Here is a 22,925-nt window from a genome sequence, read left to right on the forward strand (position 1 = left end):
TGTCTGAGGCTGGATTTGAACTTAGGTCCTCCTGAATACTGGGCCGGTGCTTTATCCACTGCGTCACCTAGCTGCCCTTGGAAGTATGTTTAACATGAGTTTGCTGTCTTGGGGAGGGAGGGAGAAAAATCTGGAACTCAAAATGTTACAAAAATGAATGTTGGAAACTATTTTTACATGTAATTAAAAAAAAATACTATGGATAAAAGTAAATGCTGGGTTCTCCTAAGCCAAGTCTCAAAATGCTCAAAGAAGGTGTCAAGGCTTTAAAGGGATGCTACACCTGGAGATTAAACCCAGATTGTTTCAAGTATTGGTTTTACTTTACTTCAGCACTCCAAGGCGCTGCTTGTACCTCAGTAATGAACTGTGGTATAATGGAGTGATTCTGGAAGCGACAGAACTTAAAGAATGACTGTGGGACAGCTAGGTGGCGCAGTGGATAGAGCACCGGCCCTGGAGTCAGGAGTACCTGAGTTCAAATCTGGCCTCAGACACTTAACACTTACTAGCTGTGTGACCCTGGGTAAGTCACTTAATCCCAATTGCCTCACTAAAAAAAAAAAAAAAAAAGAATGACTGTGCCTACACCTGTTGCAGACATGTCATTTCAGACACAGTTACCCCAACATTCCTACTCTTGGAACCAGGGGCTCCAAATCCAGGGTTTTTCCTACACAATAGTTACCCTCCTGTGACTTCCAGGAACTCAGGGAAACAAAGGAGGAGGAATTAGAAATTCAGCGTGACCATACTGGTCCTCCACCATCCTAAGACCAGAGCAGGATTCTAGCAGTCACCTACCTGATCGCTTTTGTTTCAGTGAATATGGGAAGTCAAGTGCTTTCCCTGCATATCTGGAAAGCAGGGTATCAATATCCTCCATAGTAAAGCCCATTTCCTGCCCAGCCAGCAGGCGGTGTAGGGTCTGCACAGCCACTGTAGCCCAGTCCACTTTCATGTTCATCAGCAGCTGCTCCAGCATGAGTAAGGGGCTGGAGGACAGGTGGGAGTAGCTGGCCCGGTATGGCTCAGGCAGGGTCAGCAGCACCTGGGGAGTGTGATGACAGTAACACGTGAACTTCTGGGAGACACTGGAGGCCTGTGGAGTGCAGTCCAACCCTGAAGAATAACCAATTGGTTTCTCTTGGGAGAAGAGAGCCCCAATTCTGATCAAGACCTATAGATTCTCTAAGGCTACGGGCCAATTTTTCCAGACCCAGAAAGGAAAGAGTCTGCAGAAATGATGACCCCACCACCACCATTCTGGTGATCGGAGGAGCTCAACTACATGGAACTTATACGTAGTGGATTAGCTAGGCTCTTGGAACTTTTTCCCCCATGGTCAATATAAACCACCTATGGAGGTCATGAAGGAAGCCTTTAAAAGATCATGCAGAAAAACTGTACTAAATTTGAGCCATTATTGTACCTAAAGTTAAAGAAAGGCATTGTGGAATAGAGGATAGAATACCAGTCCTGAGGCCAATCAGGAAGACCTGAGTTCAAATCTTAAATCTTGACATTGTAACTCAATTGCTGGAGAGCTACTGTAGGAAAGTTCAGCCATGAGGAGAAGGTGCCTGAGGGCAAGCCATGTGGCTTTTCTTTGGCATCAGGAAGTGACATTTGTTTGTGGGAGGAAGAAGGGGCGAGGCTGGCTCTCTTTCTCTCTCTCTTTTATCAGGACTCTGGTGGAGAGTGGAGCTAGAATGAATCTAGGCCTTTCTCTCTCTCTTTACCAAATTCTTATTCTCCTTAATAAATGCTTAAAAGTCTAACTCTTGCTAAAGGTTATAATTTATTGGCAACCATTCATTAGATATTTTAGACAGACTAGCTAGAATTTTAGCCCCTTGCAGATGGCTGACCATGAAGAGGAAAGCTGAAACTTCCATCTTCTGATCTTCCGGTTGGGTAAGAAATTTCCCCTACCCTGCCCCTTTAAATCCAAAGTACTGGTAACTACCGGCTGTTTTCTATTTAAATTTTAAAATGGGTTTTTTTCAACTCCCTAAGTACCCAATTTCTGATTTTAGTCTGTTTAACCAGACAAATGGGGGATGAGATCTTGTTAATGCTTTGTTTTTGTGAATTTTCTATTTTAATTTTTGTTAGAAGAGTGAGCAGGGTGCTCACACAAGGAAATATAAATATCACCCCCCCCTCTCCCAACCATGCATTTTCAGAGAAACTCAGACTGCTGCAGCTTTTCCAAATTCTAACATTAATTGTTGCTCTAATTTTGCATGCCTGGAGGCAACGACCCAGCCTCTAAAAGCCTTTAATCCCCTAGAAGCAAGGGAAGGGGAAACCAGGCCTGAGTTCCAAACCAAGCCTGATTCAAATTGCCCTGGTCCCTTCCTTTCTCTCAGGACCCCACCTCCTCCCCCTCCTGTCGCCACCTCCTACTACTCCCTTGGCCAAGCCCCTTAATCCTGCTGCCAGGGAAGTCCAGAGATCTAAGCATGCGCAGCTTTCTCTACCTGCATTTGCAGCTCCTACTCAGTTACCAGAGCAGTCAGGCATAGCCCTTCCCCAGCCTGGCTGTGATTCTAACTTGACCTGCTGTGGTTCTCTGAAACCAACCTTGGAAAACCCTTTAAATCCCAGATATGCTCATTTTGTTCGTAATTTTGTTAATCTGCTTTTGTCTTTAATCAGTAACCTTATAAAGCATTTATATTATGAAAGGACTGACAGAGAAAATAGAGGGGTTAAAGAAGACAAACTTAAGCTGAATAAAAATGACAATCATCATCATGTTTCAAGAAGACATATTTTGCAGAAATGTAGAAGTAAGCAGCAAGGTATTGATTTGAGTACTGGGGATTTTAGATATCAGAATCAAAAGTGTTCTAAATTCACTCAGAGAAATAATGTCAGTTCAGAGGTTACATAGGATTTCTATACTATTACAGCTACATTTTGAAATTAACAGTCTGGGGTTTATTTTCATAGAGATTTTCATGCTTTTAAGATTGTGTTTTATACATAGCTTAAAAAAAAGGGGAGAATACTCATGTGATCAAGTTTATATTTTGTAATACTCTAATGTTAAGTTCATATTCATTTAATAATGTTTAATATTATCAGTCATTTACATTCATTTGATTTCCCTAGTTTGAATTTCATTGTCTTTTATTCTTCCATGTGTATTTTCTTCTATTCATTCATCTATCTAGTTCTGAAACAATGCAAGATGGTTTTGATTTCATAATACAATGGTAATTCTGGGAGTATTGTGCTCCCATAGTCTGAGTTTGTTTTTTAATTTTTTTTCTCTCAACTGATTATTTGATCGAACTACATAAAGCATTTCCCTGGCAAATTGGTTGCCATGGCAAGTATAAATTGATTCTAGAAGTATTATTTTTGATAAGCACATTCCCCCCACAAAAAAAGAGGGGAACATTTATAAAAGTTTTCTTTTTTCAAAAAAAAAAGTTTTCTTTAAGATTGTGTTGTGATTTAACTTGTATTTAAATATGTTTTGATTTTTCACAAAAGTAATTGTATACTTAGTAAAAAAAAAGGTATTATTTGAAATTGTTGCATAATTGTATATTATATTCTGAGTCAAGATACATTCACATTTTTAGCAATCATTATCACCCTCAATTTTAAAATCCATATGAGACTTGGATTATGGGAACTTATCACTGAAGACATTAATTGCCTTCATTCTGAGTTATCAGATGCCAGTTGGCCAAGATGCCATCCAATCACAAGAGGAATACATGTAAGAGCAGACACTGAACTGTCACATGAGGAGAGACATGCATGAAGTCAAGGTACGGCCGAGGGAACAGCTTTTGACAAATGTTGAGGTTGATTTCTCTTGGTTTAATTTTTTCCCCACAATATTGTACAGATGGCTGGAAGTTTTCATCCCACCCATCTCATTCTTCACCTGGCTTCTATGCCCCCTCCTATATGCCTGATGCTATGGATGTCTCAATATCATGCATCTGATTAAGTCTGACTCAGTTTCCTTCAATATGTTCAGTGGCATAGACATATATCGCATCCACCTATTTTAAGCCTGGCATACTGCATGGACAATATATATTGCTCAAGTGTGGGAATGCTCATATCCTATCATTTCTCTGTTCTTGTATGGTAACCCCCATAATTATCTAAGTGTCATGATAAATACAGTGTTGAATTTGGCCTTGACATCTGTTACCAATTATATTAGATTCTTTAATTTCTCATAATGGCATGAGGATAATTAGGCAGATGATGCAAAAAATGATGAAACAAAGATAAAAATTACTGTAGTAATATTAGGTTTTAGGGGAGAAAATGTTTCAATTTTTGTTTTTATTATATGTTTCATGTATAATAACTAAGATTCTGAATTCCCTTAGACATGTTTTTAAGAACTCTCATTGTTTGATTTGATTATTGACAAAGCTATTTTAAAGTTGTTTTAAGCTCAATTTTGTAGGAAATTTTCCTGGCTGATTACCAGCATCCACACATCAACCCCTGAAAAGACATCCATTCCACAACTACACCCAGAGGACCCCAAGAATCATCTGAGAAAAGACTTTCAAAGACTTTAAATGAACAGTTTGGTTCTGTTGATTTTTATTCCCTTCTGTTGTTATGTACATCATTTGTAATATGTATTCTCTGCAGAGGCCCTCCCTCTGCAGGCCAGTGTCAAAGCGCTGGTTCATGCGGGACCACCCCTCTGGACAAAATTTCCCCTTTCTCCCTTTTCTATGTTGTTATTAACATATTGTTTGTTAGCATAGAGTATTATATTCTGTTGTTTTTGACTGTTTCATCAAGGAAACACCCTGTGTTTCTTGAAGAAACAAAGGGGGGACTGTAGTGATTAGAATGACACCATCTGCTGGAGAGCTACTATAGGAAAGCTCAGCCATCAGGAGAAGGCGCCTGAGGGCAAGCCATGTGGCTTTTCTTTGGCATCAGGAAGTGACGTTTGCTTGTGGGAGGAAGAAGGGGCGAGGCTGGCTCTCTTGCTCTCTTTCGTCAGGGCTCTGGTAGAGAGTGGAGCTAGAAATGTGCTCTCCCTTTAATAGATAGATGAATCTAGGCCTTTCTCTTTCTCTTTACCAAATTCTTATTCTCCTTAATAAATGCTTAAAAGTCTAACTCTTGCTAAAGCTTATAATTTATTGGTGACCACTCATTAGATATTTTAGACAGACTAGCTAGAATTTTAGTCCCTTACAGCATATACTAGACGTATGTCCATGGATGGTATTTAATCCTTTAGAGCCCCAGGCACTAAGACCACACCTAGCAGAGCAGCTGCCTATCTGCATAGGTAAAAGGAAGTTTGCTCAACATAAATTTACTCTACCAATAAAATCCTAAGTCATAGCTGAGTCATGCATTAATGGTCTAAAGGAATTCTCAGGACCCTTCTTGAGGGGCTCCAAACCTGGCTTGTTTTTAAATTATTCAGTGAATCTTTACATTGTTTTGGTGATATATGGGATAGGCATTGGTATCATCTTAGCTATGAACAAACTCAGGCATTAGGGTGCAGAAGGTCATACAGAAAATTGTCGCTCTTGAAATGGACATGACAGCCTTTTTAGGCCTCATCCTAAAGGGACATTAATCTGACTTGGAGGTCTGTGTTTGAATCACCATGTATTCCATAACCGATTCAGTCTTCAGAGAAAACTGTTACACATATCAAATGTCATTTATTGGCTTTAAATGCATCATGATGTCTACATTTGCACTATAGAACCTGCCTGCCAAAGTCTCAAACTCCTTCACAATTAAAAGTGACTCATCCAACCTCCCCAACATAAAAAAAAAGTCAAGCAAATATTTTCAAAATCACAGGGTTATGGCTCCATCCATAAGATCAACACGAACACCTCCCACTCCCACATATTATGTCTTCACATTACTAGGTTGGAAAAATAAGCACTAACCCACTTGCTACTCCCACATACAGATTATCATTAGAGCCAAAAGGAAAAAAAAGGATAGGAAAAGATGGTTATGTTAAATGTCAGGCATGCTCAGTCTAAGTTCTGGGAGAGTACTTATTTTCATGACTGACTGGACCCAGTGCTGACCAACAGGCCTAGCACAACACACAGGTAGCTATCTATTCAGTACAAGCTGAGAACCCGAAGAGCCTTAAAATTAGTTTCTCACTATATTACCTCCTACCTGGTCTGAAATTTCCTCCTTTGCTATCATTTCCCTAAACAAAGTCAGAAAAGTGGGTACATAGTCTCCAGAAGATTCCTCTTTATATGCAAATACATATGCTACTTAGGCCAACCCCCCATAGCTCAGTGGCAACAGATTAGTTTATGACTAATTAGTCTAGAAATCAAAGGAATGAAGTAGGTTTTCACTGGAGGTGGTAGGGAAGTGGGACATGGGGAAGCCCCAATGTCCAGAGGCATAGTGGGGACTCATCTTGGGAAGAGTAGCCTAGTAAGGGTCACAAGCAGTGAAGGGAGGCTTCACAAAGAACATGAGTGTGCCAGGCCAGGGAGGACAAGGCTGGGCTGGGTACATGGGAACAGAAGGTTTGAGGCCTAAATGGCAGGCTATCACAAAGACTTCTTCTGAGTTCTAGATAGGGCTGGCCCTGCTTCCTTCTTAGAAATATAAACCTTATACAATGTTCTCCTTACCTTGGACCCTACGTATAGAGCTTGGATCTCATAGTGCCGTGTAGCGGTCAGTTCCCTGTAGAAGTGAGTAGTGAGGTAGTTGGCTAAGAAGTGAGAGGCTGCCAGACTGGGATGCTGGTCAAGGGAATGCTCTGTGACATCAAGGCGCATGGTGGGGTCAGAGATTCTCTGAAGGAGCTAAAAGGGAGATGAATAGAAGCAGATGGTGAACCCTGGGGCCAACCACAAGTATCTAGGCCAAGTCCTCCCTGTTGTACCTTGTAGAGAAGGCTCTCAATACATCTATGTTGGGGGCAGCTAGGTGGCACAGTGGATAAAGCATCGGCCCTGGATTCAGGAGGACCTGAGTTCAAATATGGCCTCAGACATTTGACACTTACTAGCTGTGTGACCTTGGGCAAGTCATTTAACCCTCACTGCCTGCCCCCCCCCAAAAGAACAAGTCTATATAAAATGTTCTTAATTTTCACACAAAGCAGAGATCTGGGACTACTGATGCACTACGGGCCTTTTTTCTTTTTTTTTGATTTGGACTTATGATCCCCCCATGCCAATTGGGAGGGGGAGGTAGACTCCTTTCACTGAGGCAGATCAACAGCTCAATTGTAACTTAGGATCATCTGAGAGTGGCCGGGGCACAGAAAGTGATTTGCCCAAGCTCGTTCAGCCAGAATGTGTCAGAGGAAAGACTCGAACCCAGGTTTCTTTCGACTCAGCCATCTGCCCAGCATGCCTTAGTGGAGTTTAAAGTGAAACTTGACATCAGGTTTGACTCTCTCTCTTTTTCAACCAAATGGAAATAGATTTACCTGGAGGGCCTTTTCATGATCTCCGCCCTCTAGAAGGTAGAGGAGATGTTTTTGGTTCAAGCTGATTAAGTGTTCTCTTGGAATAGGATAGAGGCAGCCCCACTCCTCACATAGCTGGTATTCCTGGTGTGGAAAGAGGAAACAAAATATAGGTGCTTTTAATCCAATAAAGCCTTATCGCACACCTAACTCTGCCTGGTTTTTCCAGCACACACTTGGCCTGGGTCTAAGGCAGCTCTAAGATGATTTGGCGAGTGGTAAAGGAGCAATTACTGTAGGATTCAAGCTGGAGAAATCAGGATTGGAGCTGGAGGGGTGGGGTGGTGCCTGTGGCTGGTGGATTGCTTGAGTTTAGGAGTTTTTAGCTGCAGTCAGGATAAAGGCAATTGGGTGTCTGTGCTAAATCTGACACCAATATAATGAGCCACAAGGAGCAGGGGGCCATCACACTGCTCAAGGAGGGGCAATCCAGCTCAGGCTGGGGAAAAAAAAAGAGCAGGTTAAAGCTTCTGTACCAAACAGCATGCTGGCCACTGCATTTCCAGCCTGGGCAAGACAGGAAGACTCAGAAAGAACAGGAAGTACTATCAGTATCTCACAGAAGCAGAAAGAGAGGTGCACAAAGGCTGAGATTTGGCCATACGGCCATACAGCCAGTAACAAAGCCAGGGTTAGAACTCAAACTTCCTGGTGCCTTTCCCAATACTCTCTCTAATCACAAGAACAGTGGTGCTCGGTGCACTATTTGTCTCCAGCGAGTCCACTCGCTGGCCTCTCAGAAACACAAGAGAAAAGAGGGGGCTCTTTATTTATTCTAAGCATTCTAATCTCTTTATTCTTAGGGCTAGAACACCTAGTGGGCAGTTAGGTGATGCAGTGGCTAGAGTGGTGGGCATGAAGTCTGGAAGATTTATCTTCCCAAGTTCAAATCTGGACTCATATACTTTCTAGCTGGGTGACCCTAGGCAAGTCACATAACCAACCCTGTTTGCCTCAGAAAAAGAAATGACAAACCACTCCAGTATCTTTGCCAAGAAGACCCCAAATGGGATCATGAAGAATCAGACGTGACTGAAACAAGTGAACAACAAAGAACACCTAGTGGAGCTTGAGAATGGCCCCGGGCTATTGTCTGGATGAGAAATCACCTGGTTATAGGGCATCATTTCTGAGGCAGAGTGGAATGGTGGGGAAAATGCCAGATGAGGAGTTGTGAGATAATCTAGGTTTAAATCTGCTCTGACACTCACTTGCCTCTATGAGCCTCAGTTTCCACATCTGCAAAATAATGAACACAGCACTTCCTTACAGGGCTGCCATGAGGACTAAATGAGATCATGAATCTTGAAAACCCTAAAATTCACAGACTAGCTATTCTCATCAGCACCAGACTCTTATGAGATCCTCTAAAGAACTGATTTTATGATCAGGGAAGGGGAAGGAAGACCCAGAGAAACTCAACAGTCTTACCTACTCTACCTTTATTGACCATCTCTGAACTTCACTCGTTCTCACCTCACCTCTCCTCCAAGAGCAAAATGACAAAGCTCAAATAAGGGAGTGAAAAGAATGGGTCAGTGGGTCCTGGGTCCTAAATATTATTATTTTTTTTGTAGTTGGTAACTGGGTTGAAGCAGATGATCAGGGAGGTCTTTCACTTCATCCAAGAGTTTCCCCAGATCAAGGAAGCTGGAGATGCACGTTACTCAAACATACTGAAGGATGACTTTCTGAGGTTGGGGAGAACTGCACCTTTGCCTCCAGAATCAGGTCCATGACCACCAGCGGGTTGTCAGCACAACACCTCTTCAGTGCCTGCCAGTCGGACCACATTGGAGTGGACTGCAGGTCCAAAATCTAAGGAAGATAAGAAAAACACACTAAACCACATGGCAGGTTTTTGATCAACAAATACGTCCCTTGACTCTTCTGGAAATGAGCTATGCATAGATCCAGAAATATTTGCCAACAGAAAGGAGAAATCAGACAGCAAACAGGTTAAAAAGCTGAAACCTCAGGGCAGCTAGGTGGCGCAGTGGATAGAGCACTGGCCCTGGAGTCAGGAGTACCTGAGTTCAAATCCAGCCTCAGACACTTGACACTCACTAGCTGTGTGACCCTAGGCAAGTCACTTAACCCCAATTGCCTCGCTTAAAAAAAAAAAAAAGCTGAAACCTCAGAAAGATCTGAGAGGACAGCGGCTTCAGGTGCCTATCTTCTCAGCTTCCCTTTTTTGGAAGAGAAGCTTGGGCACAGGAAGAAGGGAGAAGAAAAAGAGGGTGCAATTCACTGGTTGTGAGAACTCCTAGAGGCCTGGCTCCATCTGAGATCACTGACTTTTAAATTATTTTATTTTTTGGTGTGGGGCAATGAGGGTTAAGTGACTTGACCAGGTTCACATAGCTAGTAAGTGTCAAGTGTCTGAGGCTGGATTTGAACTCAGGCCCTCCTGAATCCAGGGCCAGTGCTTTATCCACTATGCCACCTAGCTGCCCCTCGATCATTGACTTTTTACAAACCCCTTTGTATAAGGGTGGAATTTAGGTCCTTGTTGGCAAGAAGCTGGAGAGGAGGGAGAATAGCCTTTGTGAGTGGACATTCTGATTTCTCCAGGCAGAATTTTGGATTCCATTTTCATTCTAATTAAGGATTTCCCCAAGTGCCTATAATACCATATGGGATAAAACACCATAATAAATCTTATTTTACATGTTTTTACACACACACATATATACATGCATGCATGCATTCTTTAAAAATCATTTTCCAGGTGCTTCTTGAATACAACATAAATCGGAAAGCTATATGTTCTTAAAAATGTCATAATTCTTTCAAACTGGACTTTGAGGGGGCAGCTAGGTGGCACAGTGGATAAAGCACCGGCCCTGTATTCAGGAGGATCTGAGTTCAAATCCGACCTCAGACACCTGACACTTACTAGCTGTGTGACCCTGGGCAAGTCACTTAACCCTCACTACCCTGCCCCAAAACAAAAAACAAACTGGACTTTGAAGTTTAGCTGTAGCTTTGGCTAAAAAAATTTTAACAAGTATATAATCTTCTGTGTACATAACATATACAGAACCGAAATGTTCTTTATCCTTGTTTGATGCATATTTTAAGCATGAAATTATAGTTCTAAATGATCCTTATAAAAATAAAGCAAGCACAAAATATGCAGAGCTGAACATTTAGCGGCAAACTTTCTCCAAAGTCCTCCCTATCCTCACATAAACAGTCAAGACAAAGTAAGGCCAAAGTCTATTTCCTTTCTGATTGATGGTGGTTTTACCTTCTGGTAAACCTGTAGCTCCTTCAGCTTTGTATGCAGCTCTGATATTAATCCTTCTGGGACAGCTGGCTCCGAAATACAAAAGGCCAAAATTTCTAGGCAAGGCTCCAGGGGCCACCTCTCCACAAACCGAAGGGCCATTTGGCTTCTCAGAGTTGCATCCTTTACAGAAAATAGGTACTGCCAGCCATCTTTATCTAGGAGGAAAATAGGAGGGCTTCAGTCAGTGAGCAGAGTGCTGAAGGATGCTAAATCAGGGTCATGGGTGCATAAGCTTTCTGCTCTTAATTCAGCTCTATCCCTTATGACAGTGACACCTGTCTTCCTCTCTGGCCCCTCTCTCTAACCACCATTCAAGGATGCACACTTACTTATCTAGCACCCAGGTGGGGATAATATGGACCCTAATCATAGGACTTACACAATCCAGGTGGTGAGCCCTCAAAAGCCTTCCTTCTCTACAAAGAGGACTGTTTCAGGGCCATCAACAACAGGATTATTAGGAACATTCTCTGCCATCTCCACCCCTGTGACATCCAACCGAGTATCACCATGACCGAGATACTTGGGAGTGTGTGTTCCAACTCTATTCTTTGCCGTCACAATAACATTTGCAAACTACATGCAAACATGTTTCCCAGACCAATTTCACACATGTGACAAACCACAGGAACCAAATTTTCCAGAGATAAGGACAGAATCTCTGAGCTCTAACTCCCCCACTGTCCTACGAAGTGAATTCCCCTGCTCCCAAGCTCACTATTTTGGTCTCCCAAAGTACTGATCCTTCTTACCATTTGCTGTGGCGCAGCTCAGAATTACATCCTTTATACTGCTCAGTTCCTCCATGTCTTGTCCATACAAGTCCATGAGTTGAAGGGCCTGGGCCCACTTTCTGGCTACTAGTGCTTCTTCAAAAGCCTTTGTCAGCACATCCACGGCAACAGGAGAATGTAAGCCCAGGAGAACAGTAGAGACACAAGTTTGGCCACATAGCTCCCCTGCCAAGCTCTGCTCCTCCTCACTGGGAGCCCGGAGAGGCTCCCAGGCAGTCATGAGGAAGGTTTCTAACATAGGGACCTGATCCAGGAGGCTCTCACATTCCCGGGCTACCTGTTCTGAGGCCAAAGGGGCCTCTCTCCGGCCACACAGTTCCTTCCATGATAGACTGGGCTTGGAGACTTGTGACCCCAGAGTAGCCCCCAGACACACCAGAGTTGTCAGTAGCTTTGAGTGGGACTTGAGAAAAGCTAAGGTAGAAGCAGTGAGGGCAGGGGTGGGTGAGTCACCTGAAAAGGAGGGAGAAGGGGGACCCAACATAGGTTTCTCTTTTGGTTCTGCTCTGGGAAGGCCAGGGAGTGAAATGTCAGTCAGGTAGTGGGAGGTATGCAACTGTGCTAATTCACCCAACTTTGTCAGAAAGGACTGAGTCTGCTGGCTCTGCCGAAGAGGACAAAGGGTAAGGGGCTCACAGCAGCAGCTAATGATAATCTGTGGCACACTCAGGCTGAGGTCCTTTTGGGCCAGAAGAGATGCCAGCCTGTGGAAAAAGGAGTAAAGGAAAGTAAAACATGAAAACATAATATTTTGGTACAGATAAGGGGAGGAAGGAAACTGAGAAATCATGAAGTTTAAAGTAATAACAGTGCAAGTGGAAGCTGAGAAGTAGTGTGGTAATGAGACCTCAGTTCTAATTCCCTACATGACTCCAATTTCCATCCATCAAGAGTTTCCCTGATGGAGCAGAAATCAAAGTGTCTGTGCAGAACACTAGACCAAAGCACCCACCAGGGGCAGCTAGGTGGCGCAGTGGATAGAGCACTGGCCCTGGATTCAGGAGTACCTGAGTTCAAATCCGGCCTCAGACACTTGACACTTACTAGCTGTGTGACCCTGGGCAAGTCACTTAACCCCCATTGCCCCACAAAAACAAAGCACCCACCTGTCTGGGGGAATCTGTCTTTCAAGGAGGAGGTGGGAGATGAGTTGAGAAGGGCTCTGATGCAAAATGATGAAAGGGTTCCCCACTTTCACCTTCACTGCATGATCTGTAAAGGGAGGAGGGAAAAGAAGAAACTTATGAGGGTAACTGTATCAGCAGAAAGACACAAGACTTCTTGGAGGAATCAAGGAATCCACATGGAATGAAGCTGAAGAATATGCTGGGAGCATGCTTAAGTTCATCTCCTCATTCTTGATAGGCCAGAAGCACTCTCAGTATACGTCTGACTCCAGGCTCACTTTCTCCATACCACTGCACCTATGCCAAACATTCATCATTCTAGGAACTCAAAGTCATACACCTGTCCTGAAAGTCTTTGACGTCACGTTTAGGTCACCTGCCTAGGGTTCTCTTCCAACCTATGAGGGTCACTTGTTATACTAAACCTCTATGCTCCAAGAGCAGGCTAAATCTGCTACTTACCAGGCTCAGAACTCAGGCTTCGAAGAAGCACAGAAGCCATGGTATCTGAGTAAGTGAAGAAGGCACCCACATAGTCTGCTTGCCCACTGTCCATTGGCATCTGGCTGCTTAGGTTCTTCATGAGAAGATGCATCTGGATCTGCACAGGATGGGCTCCTATTTCAGGCAGCTTCTGAGATGCCTGTGCCACCAAGGAAGACAGTAGGTTGCCTTTAGGTTCTGAGGAGAATAATAAGAGAAGTAATAAAGGACTGCTGTACTTTTTGATGAACTTCCATTACGACCCGTGAATTAGGGTTCTCTGGTGTTACATCTGGCTTCTGTTTGTAGACTAAGCTATTTGCTCATAAGGCAGGGATAAATAAAAATTTCTCAATATATCAACCTACCCAATCATCTCTCGATGTGAAAGACCTAAGATTTTATTCCTGACTTTAACTGAGGGAAAGCTTGTGTCTAATGGAATCAGGTCAGGCAATCCTAAACCTCTGATCCAAGATAACTGCATATAGATCACCTTAATTAGTGGCACAGAAATACTCAGGTGAAGGGTGTCAAGATTTATTGAACATTTCTGGGTACACACCTCTGTAGTTGGGGGTGATAATCACATATGACCTAGAAGAGCTTCATCACCCACCTTACAGATAGGAAAACATACACACAACTATATCATATGTATCACCTGGGCAAGTCAGGCAGAGCCATGCATAACTCACACGATTCAATTTCTTATGTGATCAAACTCATCAATTTTGTCTCTACTGATTCTATTTGATCAATAAAAATGACCCCCTAATCCACAGTTGAAACAAGTATATTATTTATTTTTCTTTCAATTCTTTTATGATTGTTAAAACTATCTGGATCACTAATGTTAATAATTACTGTTGTTGTGTATAATATGAAGTGTGGCTCAAAACCCATTTTTTTCATGTAGCCACCCAGTTTTCTTAGCAGATCCTTTCCCCCTGAGTTTAATTATAGGCTTATTAAACACAAATCTTTTATACTCCTTGGGTTCTATTTCTGAGTTCCCTATTCTGTTCTAGTGATCAAAACTTGATTCAATCAATCATTTAGTAACCTCTAGTCAGGGCCTTCAAGGAGCTGATATTATGTTAATGGGGATATACTATGTACACATATCAATAAAGATTTCAAGGAAGGGGTCATATCTGAACACAACCTTGGAAGATCCTAAGGAGGAGTGGGAAGGGGCAATGTAATAATCCTTCCCCATTCCTGGAATACAAAGATACATACCTAGGACATTCAGAATGCTGAATTAGGGGAAAGGGTTATTGGCAGTTTGGTTAGAATGTAAAACATTTGAAGGAAAGTAATGTGCAAGTAATTCTGCATAGGAGGGTTGGGTCCAGATTGTGAATGGTTTAAAATGCCAGGCAAAGGACTCTGTATTTTATCCTGGGATAATAGGGAATCACAGAAGAAAAAAGTCCATTTTTTTTTTCTTTGAGCAGAAGAATAATGTAGCCAGATCTGTGCCCTTGGGAAATTATTCTGGCAGCCACTGAAGGTTGGATTAAAGAGAGATTCGAGGCAAAGAAACCAATTAGGAAGCTATTACAATACTCCAGGCAGGAGGTGATATGGCCTTAAACTAGAGTAGTACCCACATGGGACACCCAACAAGCGATCATCTGGTTTGAAAACCTTCAATGCACCTGCTGCCACCCAATCTACCTTTGGACAGATCTAGTTTCTCCTGACAGCAAACCTAAAGTTGCCTCTCTGGATCTTCCATACATTGCTCCTAGTTCTATCTTTTGAGACTAAGTAGAAAAAAGTAGCAGGTGGTTCAGTGGATAGAACTCTGAGCCTGGAGTCAGGAAGACCTGAGAGTTTAAATCTGGTCTCAGGATTTTACTAGCTGTGTGGTGTTGGGCAAGTCACTTAACCTCTGCCTCAGTTTCTTCTTCTGTAAAATGGGGATTAATAATAGCACCTACCTTATAAGGTTGTTGTGAGGATCGAATGAGAGAAAATTTGTAAAGCACTTAGTACAGAGCACTTCTTACACTAGACCCACCCTTGATTTTCATCTTCATCTTGTGTGATGCCTTCATCATTTGATTATAAGCTCCTTGAGGGCAGGGACTCTGTGTGTATGTGTGCATGCGCGTGCACGCACATGTGTATCCGCATGTCCCAGCACTTAGCAAAGTGTCTGGAACACAGTAGGTACTCAACAAATAAATGTTTATTGACTGATAAACATGTTCAACAGTATGGGACCAACCACAGATTTCTGAGTTACTCCACTACAGACCACTCCTTCTTAGATGACATCAAAACTTTAATAACTACTATTTCAAGCTGGCCATTCAATCAGTTCAGAATTTATCACATCATAGCATCTAGGCCACATCCCTCCATCTCAGCCACAAGAGCAGCATGAGAGATTTTGTCAAATGCTTTGCTAAGATCTTGGCAGGTTAGAATAATGAACTGAATTTGGTAAGATGAAATGTATAATAGAGAGAACCGTAATATCTCACACTGTTTCAAATATCGACTCTGCAAATAGAGACTAGCAAAGAAAAACGTCCCATTACAAAAAGGCCTGGGTTTTTTAGTGGCCTGAAAAGTCAGTGAGGTAACAGGATGATATGGCAGCTGAAACAATGAAAGGTTTCTGCCATTAGAAGAGTCCAGACCACAGAAGGCCCCAGTCTGGTTGCATTTGCCATTACCAGAGGAAATCTTAAGTATTTTGTTCAGTTCTGAGCATCACATTCTGGAAGGACAGTGACAATCTGGAGAGCATGCAGAGGATGGTGCCCAGGGCATTGAGGGGAAGGGACCGTGAGACTATAACATGCAAGGATCAGCTATAGGAACTGAAGATGTTAGCTTGAGGAAAAGACCTTGGGGGACATAGTTGCCATCCTTCAAATATCTGAAGGGTTGTCATATGGAGGAAGGCCCAGATTATATGAGATAATATTTGTAAAAAGTGCATAGCAGGGGGCACCGGCCCTGGAGTCAGGAGTACCTGAGTTCAAATCCGGCCTCAGACACTTAACACTTACTAGCTGTGTGACCCTGGGCAAGTCACTTAACCCCAATTGCCTCACTTAAAAAAAACACAATAGGCACTATATAAAAGCTTATCCTCTTCCCCTTTTTCCTAGACTTGTTCTTGTCTCCAAAGGTAAAAAGTAGCAAATGGGAGGTGAAATTTCCCCCAAACCTGGGCTATCCAAAAGTGGAATGGGTTCCCCTTCACTAGAGTTCTTCAAGCAAAGAATGACTACTTTTGGAGATAGTGTGAAATGAATGCCCGGGCAGGTAGGTACAGGTCTGGCTGGATGGTCGCTGAGGTCTCTCCCAACACTGGGTTTCTGCAAGTCTTAAGTCTCTGTACTAAACATGCAGCCTACCACTCCCCTCTAATTCACAGCTTTGTCTTACTCCCTACTCCAGCCTTTGTTCCTTCTTTCCCATTTGCGATCTTTAGGAGGTAGAGAAAGGTGTGGCTGACCTGGCACTTGTAGCACTTGCATCAGCGTCTGAAGAATCTGCTCTCGCTGCTGGTAGACGGTGGCTTGGCTGGACGCACAGTCCTCTGTCAGGCTCGGGAGGCACATCTGAAGGAGCTCTCTAACACTGGACCGAGGGGGGCTGCCTGTTTTTTCTTCTGCATTGTCTGTGGGAAGCAAATGAGAGTGAGGTTGAAGAGAAAGCCTAACGACAGACTCCTCATGCATTAGTCCCGGAGAGAAAGGGAGAAAAACAACTTACCAGATTTAGTCTGTCCTGCTGGCACAAAAGGGTAGTTGAGAAGTCTGCCCATTTGCTGAAGAACAATTGGAAAGCCTCTAATACCATCAGAGTTCAGGAGAATATAGTCGAGCTTTCGACCTGGGAGCAGAGGAAGGTGAGGGAACATGGTGAGGTTAAGTGCTTCTACCCTGTTACATTTACTTTCATGATTTTCTCTTCTCCAGGTGTGATGTTTAAAAACCCTTCCCATGTGGCCTACAGTGACAGACAGCAGTCCTGGCTTTGTGCCTACAGCATGGAACTGACAGGCAGCAACAGACCTGGAAACCTGAATTCCTGTGAATTGTGGCCATAAGCTCTTGCAGCGCTGTGTCATCAGCAGCAATACTGGGCGGTTTGTTGGGCTTGAACCTGTCTGTGTACATTTCTTATCTCCCCTGTTGGAATATAAATCCTCACGTTGTCATGTACTCCCACCATCACACCCAGCACACTCCTGGGGACATAACAGATGCTCAACAAATGACTGACTGATAGATAGGAGGCTACGGTTGCAGCAGCCACAATTTTACTTTCCTCTTTACAAAATAAAATACTGATGGCCTAGCGGGGTGGCTGGTGGGGAGAAGTATCTAATGGTAGTGTGGCAGTAACAGTGCTGAAAAGAACAATTCTCAACAAAACAAAACGAAATGAAAATCAAACAGCATTTTAACCAAAAGGTCAGAAATGATTTGGTGGACAAGAAGGGATAGTTCTGCTTCTGGGAAGCAGCTCTTCACTTCACAACTCTCTTCCATCCTCCTCACTCTACTCTTCTGAGAGTGAATGAGTCATTTTTCACTAGTCAGGCTTCTACTAAGATCTGTTAATAATGATCATGATGATATCATCTGGTTGGGTTAGGGCTTAGCTGTCTCTTGTTCTCAAGCCCTCCAATCCTTCATTAGTTCACCTTGGAGGATCATTCCCTCTCAACTGCCTTTGCTTCCAACTTTCAAGTTCCATATCTTTTCATTTATAGAAATCTAAAACTTAAGGCAATGTCTGACTACTTCCTTTTCCCTTGGAAAAAAATCACTTCGTTCCTGAAAACTCCTCAAAATTATAGAGGATTCTACAAAAGTGGTTAAGAACTCTACTTGCTTAGAATTACATATATAAATTTGTTTATTTCAACATCAGATTTTTCTTTTTTCTTTTCTTTCTTTCTTTTATTGGGGGGGGGGGCAGCTAGGCAATGAGGGTTAAGTGACTTGCCCAGGGTCACACAGCTAGTAAGTGTCAAGTGTCTGAGATAGGATTTGAACTCAGGTCCTCCTGAATCCAGGGCCAGTGCTTTCAGATTTTTCAATGAGGCCATTTTTAACTATACAATTAGTTTGGACTACAGAGATAAAGGTGCAGTAAGAAGAGAACTGAGATGCAATTTTTTCTCTCTCCCGATCTGAGAATCCCATTTTTCTCCCCAAAGCATACTCACCTCGGCTCTCAAGGCTGCTATGCAGACGTCGCTCAGCTGTTTCCAGAAGCTGCTTACAAGTTTTCCACAGTTGGCACTGGGTGCAGGCTAGGTCAAATGCAGCCATGGAAGGTGGGCTGAGGTCTTCCAGAATGTCCCTCAAGGGAGTAGTGGGCTCCATGTGCATGTTGCTTATCCAGAAGTCTTCCTGGAGATTGGGGATGGGGTCTGTAGAGATGCTGAGCAGTTTGTCAGTTACATCAGAGATAGAGTAAAATACCATACCTGGAAAAGAAACAGTACAATAAAAAATAAGAGGCTGAAATGGGCATCATCAACCAATTAAAAAGCATTGGATAAGCACCTACTATGTGTGAGGTGCCACGCTCGGGATACAAAGACAAAAAAGGAAGAGTCCTTGTCTTTGAGTGGCTGGGGAGAAACAACACATACAAATATAAGAATATACAAGTAATAAGTACAAGAAACTTTTCTTTTTTGAGGGGAAGGGCACTAAGAGTTGTGGAGGTAGAGATGAGGAAAGGCCTCACATAGGAGGCTGTGACTGAACTGAATTTGGAAAGGGGCTGGGAAGTCTAAAAGACAGAGGTAAGAAGGCAGGACCCTCCAGGCATGAGGACGTACTCCCATCATAACAAAACTCAGCCATGCAAAGACTGGAATGTTGAAATGAAATTACTGAAATGTTGTGTGGGAGGAACAGCAAGTAGGACAGTGTGGCTGCAACAAAAAAGTGAAAGAGCCTGTTGTGAAGTCAAGAAGTTTATAAACTTTTTATCCTGAGGGTAAGAAGAGACTGCTTTCTCAGAAAGTAAGTGACATGGTCAGACCCCTGGCTTAGGGCTAAGCCTTGGCGGTTGTGTAGTGGGGCAGACTTGAGGCAGGCAGCCTAATTAGGAGGCTACTGCAAGAATTCAGGTCAGAAGTGTCAGACACCGTGGAGCCAGCAACACTCTTGAGTGCAGCCCAACCAACTGGGAAATATTTAATCAAATAAACTAAAGCACAACAGGACACAGATAATATTAATATGTGGCTTTCTAAGTTAGTACATGGCCCTTATGTATGGTGTAGTGGTCCCATTCCTATTTGAACTGGACACCACTAGACTAAGTGAGAGTCAATGAGGCCTGAACTAAGGTAGTGGCAATATATATCAGTGGAAGAGATGTGACGATTCTCATTACAACTGTCGTCATTATTATTATTAACAAAGTTATTATCAAAACATCAGGGAATTCTTTACAGATTAGTAGATAAACACATCCCACCATCAGCATCAAGAGAAAATAAGATAGTATGGTTATAGTTAAGGGAGATCAAGAGAAACCCTTAAAAGAACTGAAGAAGAGCTGTGTTTCCAGAGGGGATCTAGAAATTAATCAATCAACCAAAAATACATTATTAGGAGTTTAGCCAGGAATTGTGCTAAGCTCTAGGAAATACAAAGAAGAGAAAAAAATGCTAAAACAGTTTCTGCCTTCAAAGAGCTTATATACTAATGGGAGAGGCAGTATGTAAACAAACATGTACACACATGATACACAGAGTAGGAGGAAAGTAACTTTAGAGGTCATGGCCATGTCTGTGGGCAATAGGGAAAGAATCATTAGATAGGGAGGGAAGATTGGTGAGAGTAGGGAGGATATTGTAGGCCTCCTCTGATGAAGAGGGCAGGACAGATGTGTGTACAGGGGTTGGCTGATGAAAGAAGGGCAACCCCTCCTTGTCAAGTCGTATAAGGATGGTCTTGCAATCTGGGACTTAATTCTATGGTATCTTTACTATACAGAACATTGGTAGCTATGACTAGTTTAAAAAAAAAAAGAGGAGTGTGAAGGGAAGGAATTAAAAGAGGGTCTTTTTCACATTGGAGCCCAGTGGTTAGCATTAGCACTTAGTAATACTCTCTTCTCTAACAGTTAAACAAAATGATGTCTTTATAAAGCCTGAACAACTTTCTTGGGAAGAAAGCAAAATTCCCAGTCATATGAGACTTATGCCAACAAAATGGAGAAGCAGGATGACAGGGTTTCTCTTTTAAGTCTAGACACAGTAGATAAACTTAAGGGTGTGGTAAAAATTATTACGTATACTAGATAGCTTTTGAAGGACCTCCCCTTTTGGGGAACGCTCCCTGAAGGGAGTCGAAAGGTGCTTCCGGAACACTAGGAGTCTTCTGGGACTTGGCCTTTTTTTTGGTGCTTGGCCCTTGTGGTGGTGGTGTGTGTTAGCTGTGTCTGATGACTGCTGGCGCCAGCAACTGTAAACTTTCAGGTTTGGTGAGTTAATTACGGAAAATCCTAAATTCCTTTGAACTAGCTTAATTGGAAATGGTCTGAGGATTGCATAGGTTAAGTTTAGAGTTAAGAGTATTTCTCTGTTTTTCTATTTTCCTATTTCCTTATCTTTTTTTATTAGTTTCACCTTTGTTGTTTAATTCCCAAGTAATAAAATCTGATCCTTTTGTGAACTAAAGCTTAAAGGCTCCCTTCTTATTGGCCTGGGAGAAATATCTAAAAAGGGCAGTTCAGAGGGGAGGGTGAACCTAAAAGGTCCCTCATGTTTCTGGGACCCCAATATTAAGGCAAGTCACCCAAATAACATTCCATATATCAAATTTTGGCTCTCACAAGGGAATGTCTAAAATGGCAGGTATCTGAAACATATTGTAGGGGAGATGGAACAGATGTGAATTCTCTTCCCCAAGAAAGATATTATTCTTGGGCAGGGGTTCTTAACCTAGGGGGTCTGTGAATTTGTTTAATATTTTGATAATTATATTTCAACATAATTGGTTTCTTTTGTAATCCCATAAAAACAATCTTCTGAGAGGACGTCCATAAGCTTCATCAGGCTGCCAAAATGGTCCATGGTCTTAAGGCTTTTTCCTCACTACTGGGAGCATGCAGCACTTCCTACTTCACCACCCCTATTCTGTATTTGTTTTTTTTGGTTTTGCAGGCCAATGAGGGTTAAATGACTTGCCCAGGGTCACACAGCTAGTAAGTGTCAAGTGTTTGAGATCTCATTTGAACTCAGGTCCTCCTGAATCCAGAGCCAGTACTTTATCCACTGTGCTACCTAGCTGCCCCACCTCCCCTATTCTGAAAAAGGATGTTCTCACCTGCTGCAGCAGCACTGCCAATGGCCTGCAGAGTGGACCGGCCACTGCCAGTTCGTCGAACAGTGGTGCTGCCCCCATCTGAGATGGTGTTTTCTATCTTGTGCTCTACTTGGGCCAGCTCTTGGATCACTTCTTGGTAGCGCTCCATAAACATGAGCTCACCACAGCTGGGAGAGGATTTCAGGTCAAACGTGAACACCACCTGTCTCAAGGGGATAGGGAAACAGATTATTTCTGTGGCTGCACCACAGAACAATTAAATCATAGTATAAATTGAAGGAAGAAAAATGCTCACCCTCAGGCTAAAGATAAGAAGACAACTATGTGTGATTATAGAAGCTACAACTCAACTTGTTCAAACAAGAGGTTGACTTTGGAAAATAGAGAAAGGTAAAAACACTGATTCTGATTATATCATTTTAGTTGGCATGGCACACTGGACAGACGACCAACCTCAGTCAGGAACAGCGGAGGTGAGTTCAGGTTCTAAGCAGTTGTCATAACGAAAAGACTAAAAAGAACCTTGAAATTCTATCAGCCAGAAAACTCCATTTCTTTTCCAAACAGACTGATGGAAGTCCAGTGAGAGTATAAACTCATCTGTGAGAGCATCACCTCAAAACCAACCAAGTACGTGAAAACATGAGTCTGCCAAGAGCTTGGATAAAAAAATCATCTGTGCAAAACTCTACAGAACATACCTTAAAAGTAATTCCCTTAATTATGCCCAAAGGGCTATAAAGCTACGCATACCCTTTAACCCAGCCATACCACTATTGGGTCTTTTTCCTAAAGAGATTAAAAAAAAAAGGGAGTGGGGCAGCTAGGTGGCACAGTGGATAGAGCACTGGCCCTGGATTCAGGAGGACCTGAGTTCAAATCCGGCATCACACCCTTGACACTTACTAGCTGTGTGATCCTGGGCAAGTCACTTAACCCCAACTGCCTCACAAAAAAAAAGGGAAAAGGACCCACATGTACAAAAATATTCATAGCTGCTCTTTTTGTAGTGGCAAGGAATTGGAAATTGAGGGGCTGCTCATCAATTGGGGAATGGCTAAATAAGTTGTGGTATATGAATGTAACAGAGTTCTACTGTGCTGTAAGAAACGATGAGCAGGCAGATTTCAGAGAAACCTGGAAGGACTTGCATGAACTGATGATGAGTGAGATGAGCAGAACCAGGAGAACACTGTACACAGTATCATCAACATTATGTGTTGATCAGCTGTGATAGACTTGATTCTTCTCAGCAATACAATGGTCCAAGATAGTTCCAAAGGACTCATGATGGAAAAGGCTCTCCAAATCCAGATAAAAAAAAGAACTGTGGAATATAGATGCAGATTGAACCATACTATTTCTTTTGTTTTTGGTGCTGTTTTTCTT

The 22,925-nt window shown here is 42.6% G+C and overlaps 1 protein-coding gene across 1 annotated transcript in view; it reads right to left on the bottom strand.

The window, feature by feature from the left end:
* ZFYVE26 (zinc finger FYVE-type containing 26) overlaps nucleotides 1-22,925 on the bottom strand; it is an 83,679-nt gene that overhangs the window by 34,157 nt on the left and 26,597 nt on the right. Inside the window, exons 15-26 of the mRNA XM_043986386.1 lie at nucleotides 21,537-21,738; nucleotides 18,410-18,673; nucleotides 16,945-17,064; nucleotides 16,685-16,849; nucleotides 13,177-13,395; nucleotides 12,694-12,799; nucleotides 11,546-12,291; nucleotides 10,752-10,948; nucleotides 9,212-9,316; nucleotides 7,460-7,582; nucleotides 6,651-6,827; nucleotides 805-1,051 (exon numbers count right to left, since the gene is read on the bottom strand). Coding sequence (XP_043842321.1) covers nucleotides 805-1,051; nucleotides 6,651-6,827; nucleotides 7,460-7,582; nucleotides 9,212-9,316; nucleotides 10,752-10,948; nucleotides 11,546-12,291; nucleotides 12,694-12,799; nucleotides 13,177-13,395; nucleotides 16,685-16,849; nucleotides 16,945-17,064; nucleotides 18,410-18,673; nucleotides 21,537-21,738 — 2,671 coding nt within the window. The remainder of the gene's footprint in view (nucleotides 1-804; nucleotides 1,052-6,650; nucleotides 6,828-7,459; nucleotides 7,583-9,211; nucleotides 9,317-10,751; nucleotides 10,949-11,545; nucleotides 12,292-12,693; nucleotides 12,800-13,176; nucleotides 13,396-16,684; nucleotides 16,850-16,944; nucleotides 17,065-18,409; nucleotides 18,674-21,536; nucleotides 21,739-22,925) is intronic.

Source organism: Dromiciops gliroides, chromosome 2, assembly GCF_019393635.1.
Source record: "Dromiciops gliroides isolate mDroGli1 chromosome 2, mDroGli1.pri, whole genome shotgun sequence".
Classification (NCBI taxonomy): domain Eukaryota; kingdom Metazoa; phylum Chordata; class Mammalia; order Microbiotheria; family Microbiotheriidae; genus Dromiciops; species Dromiciops gliroides.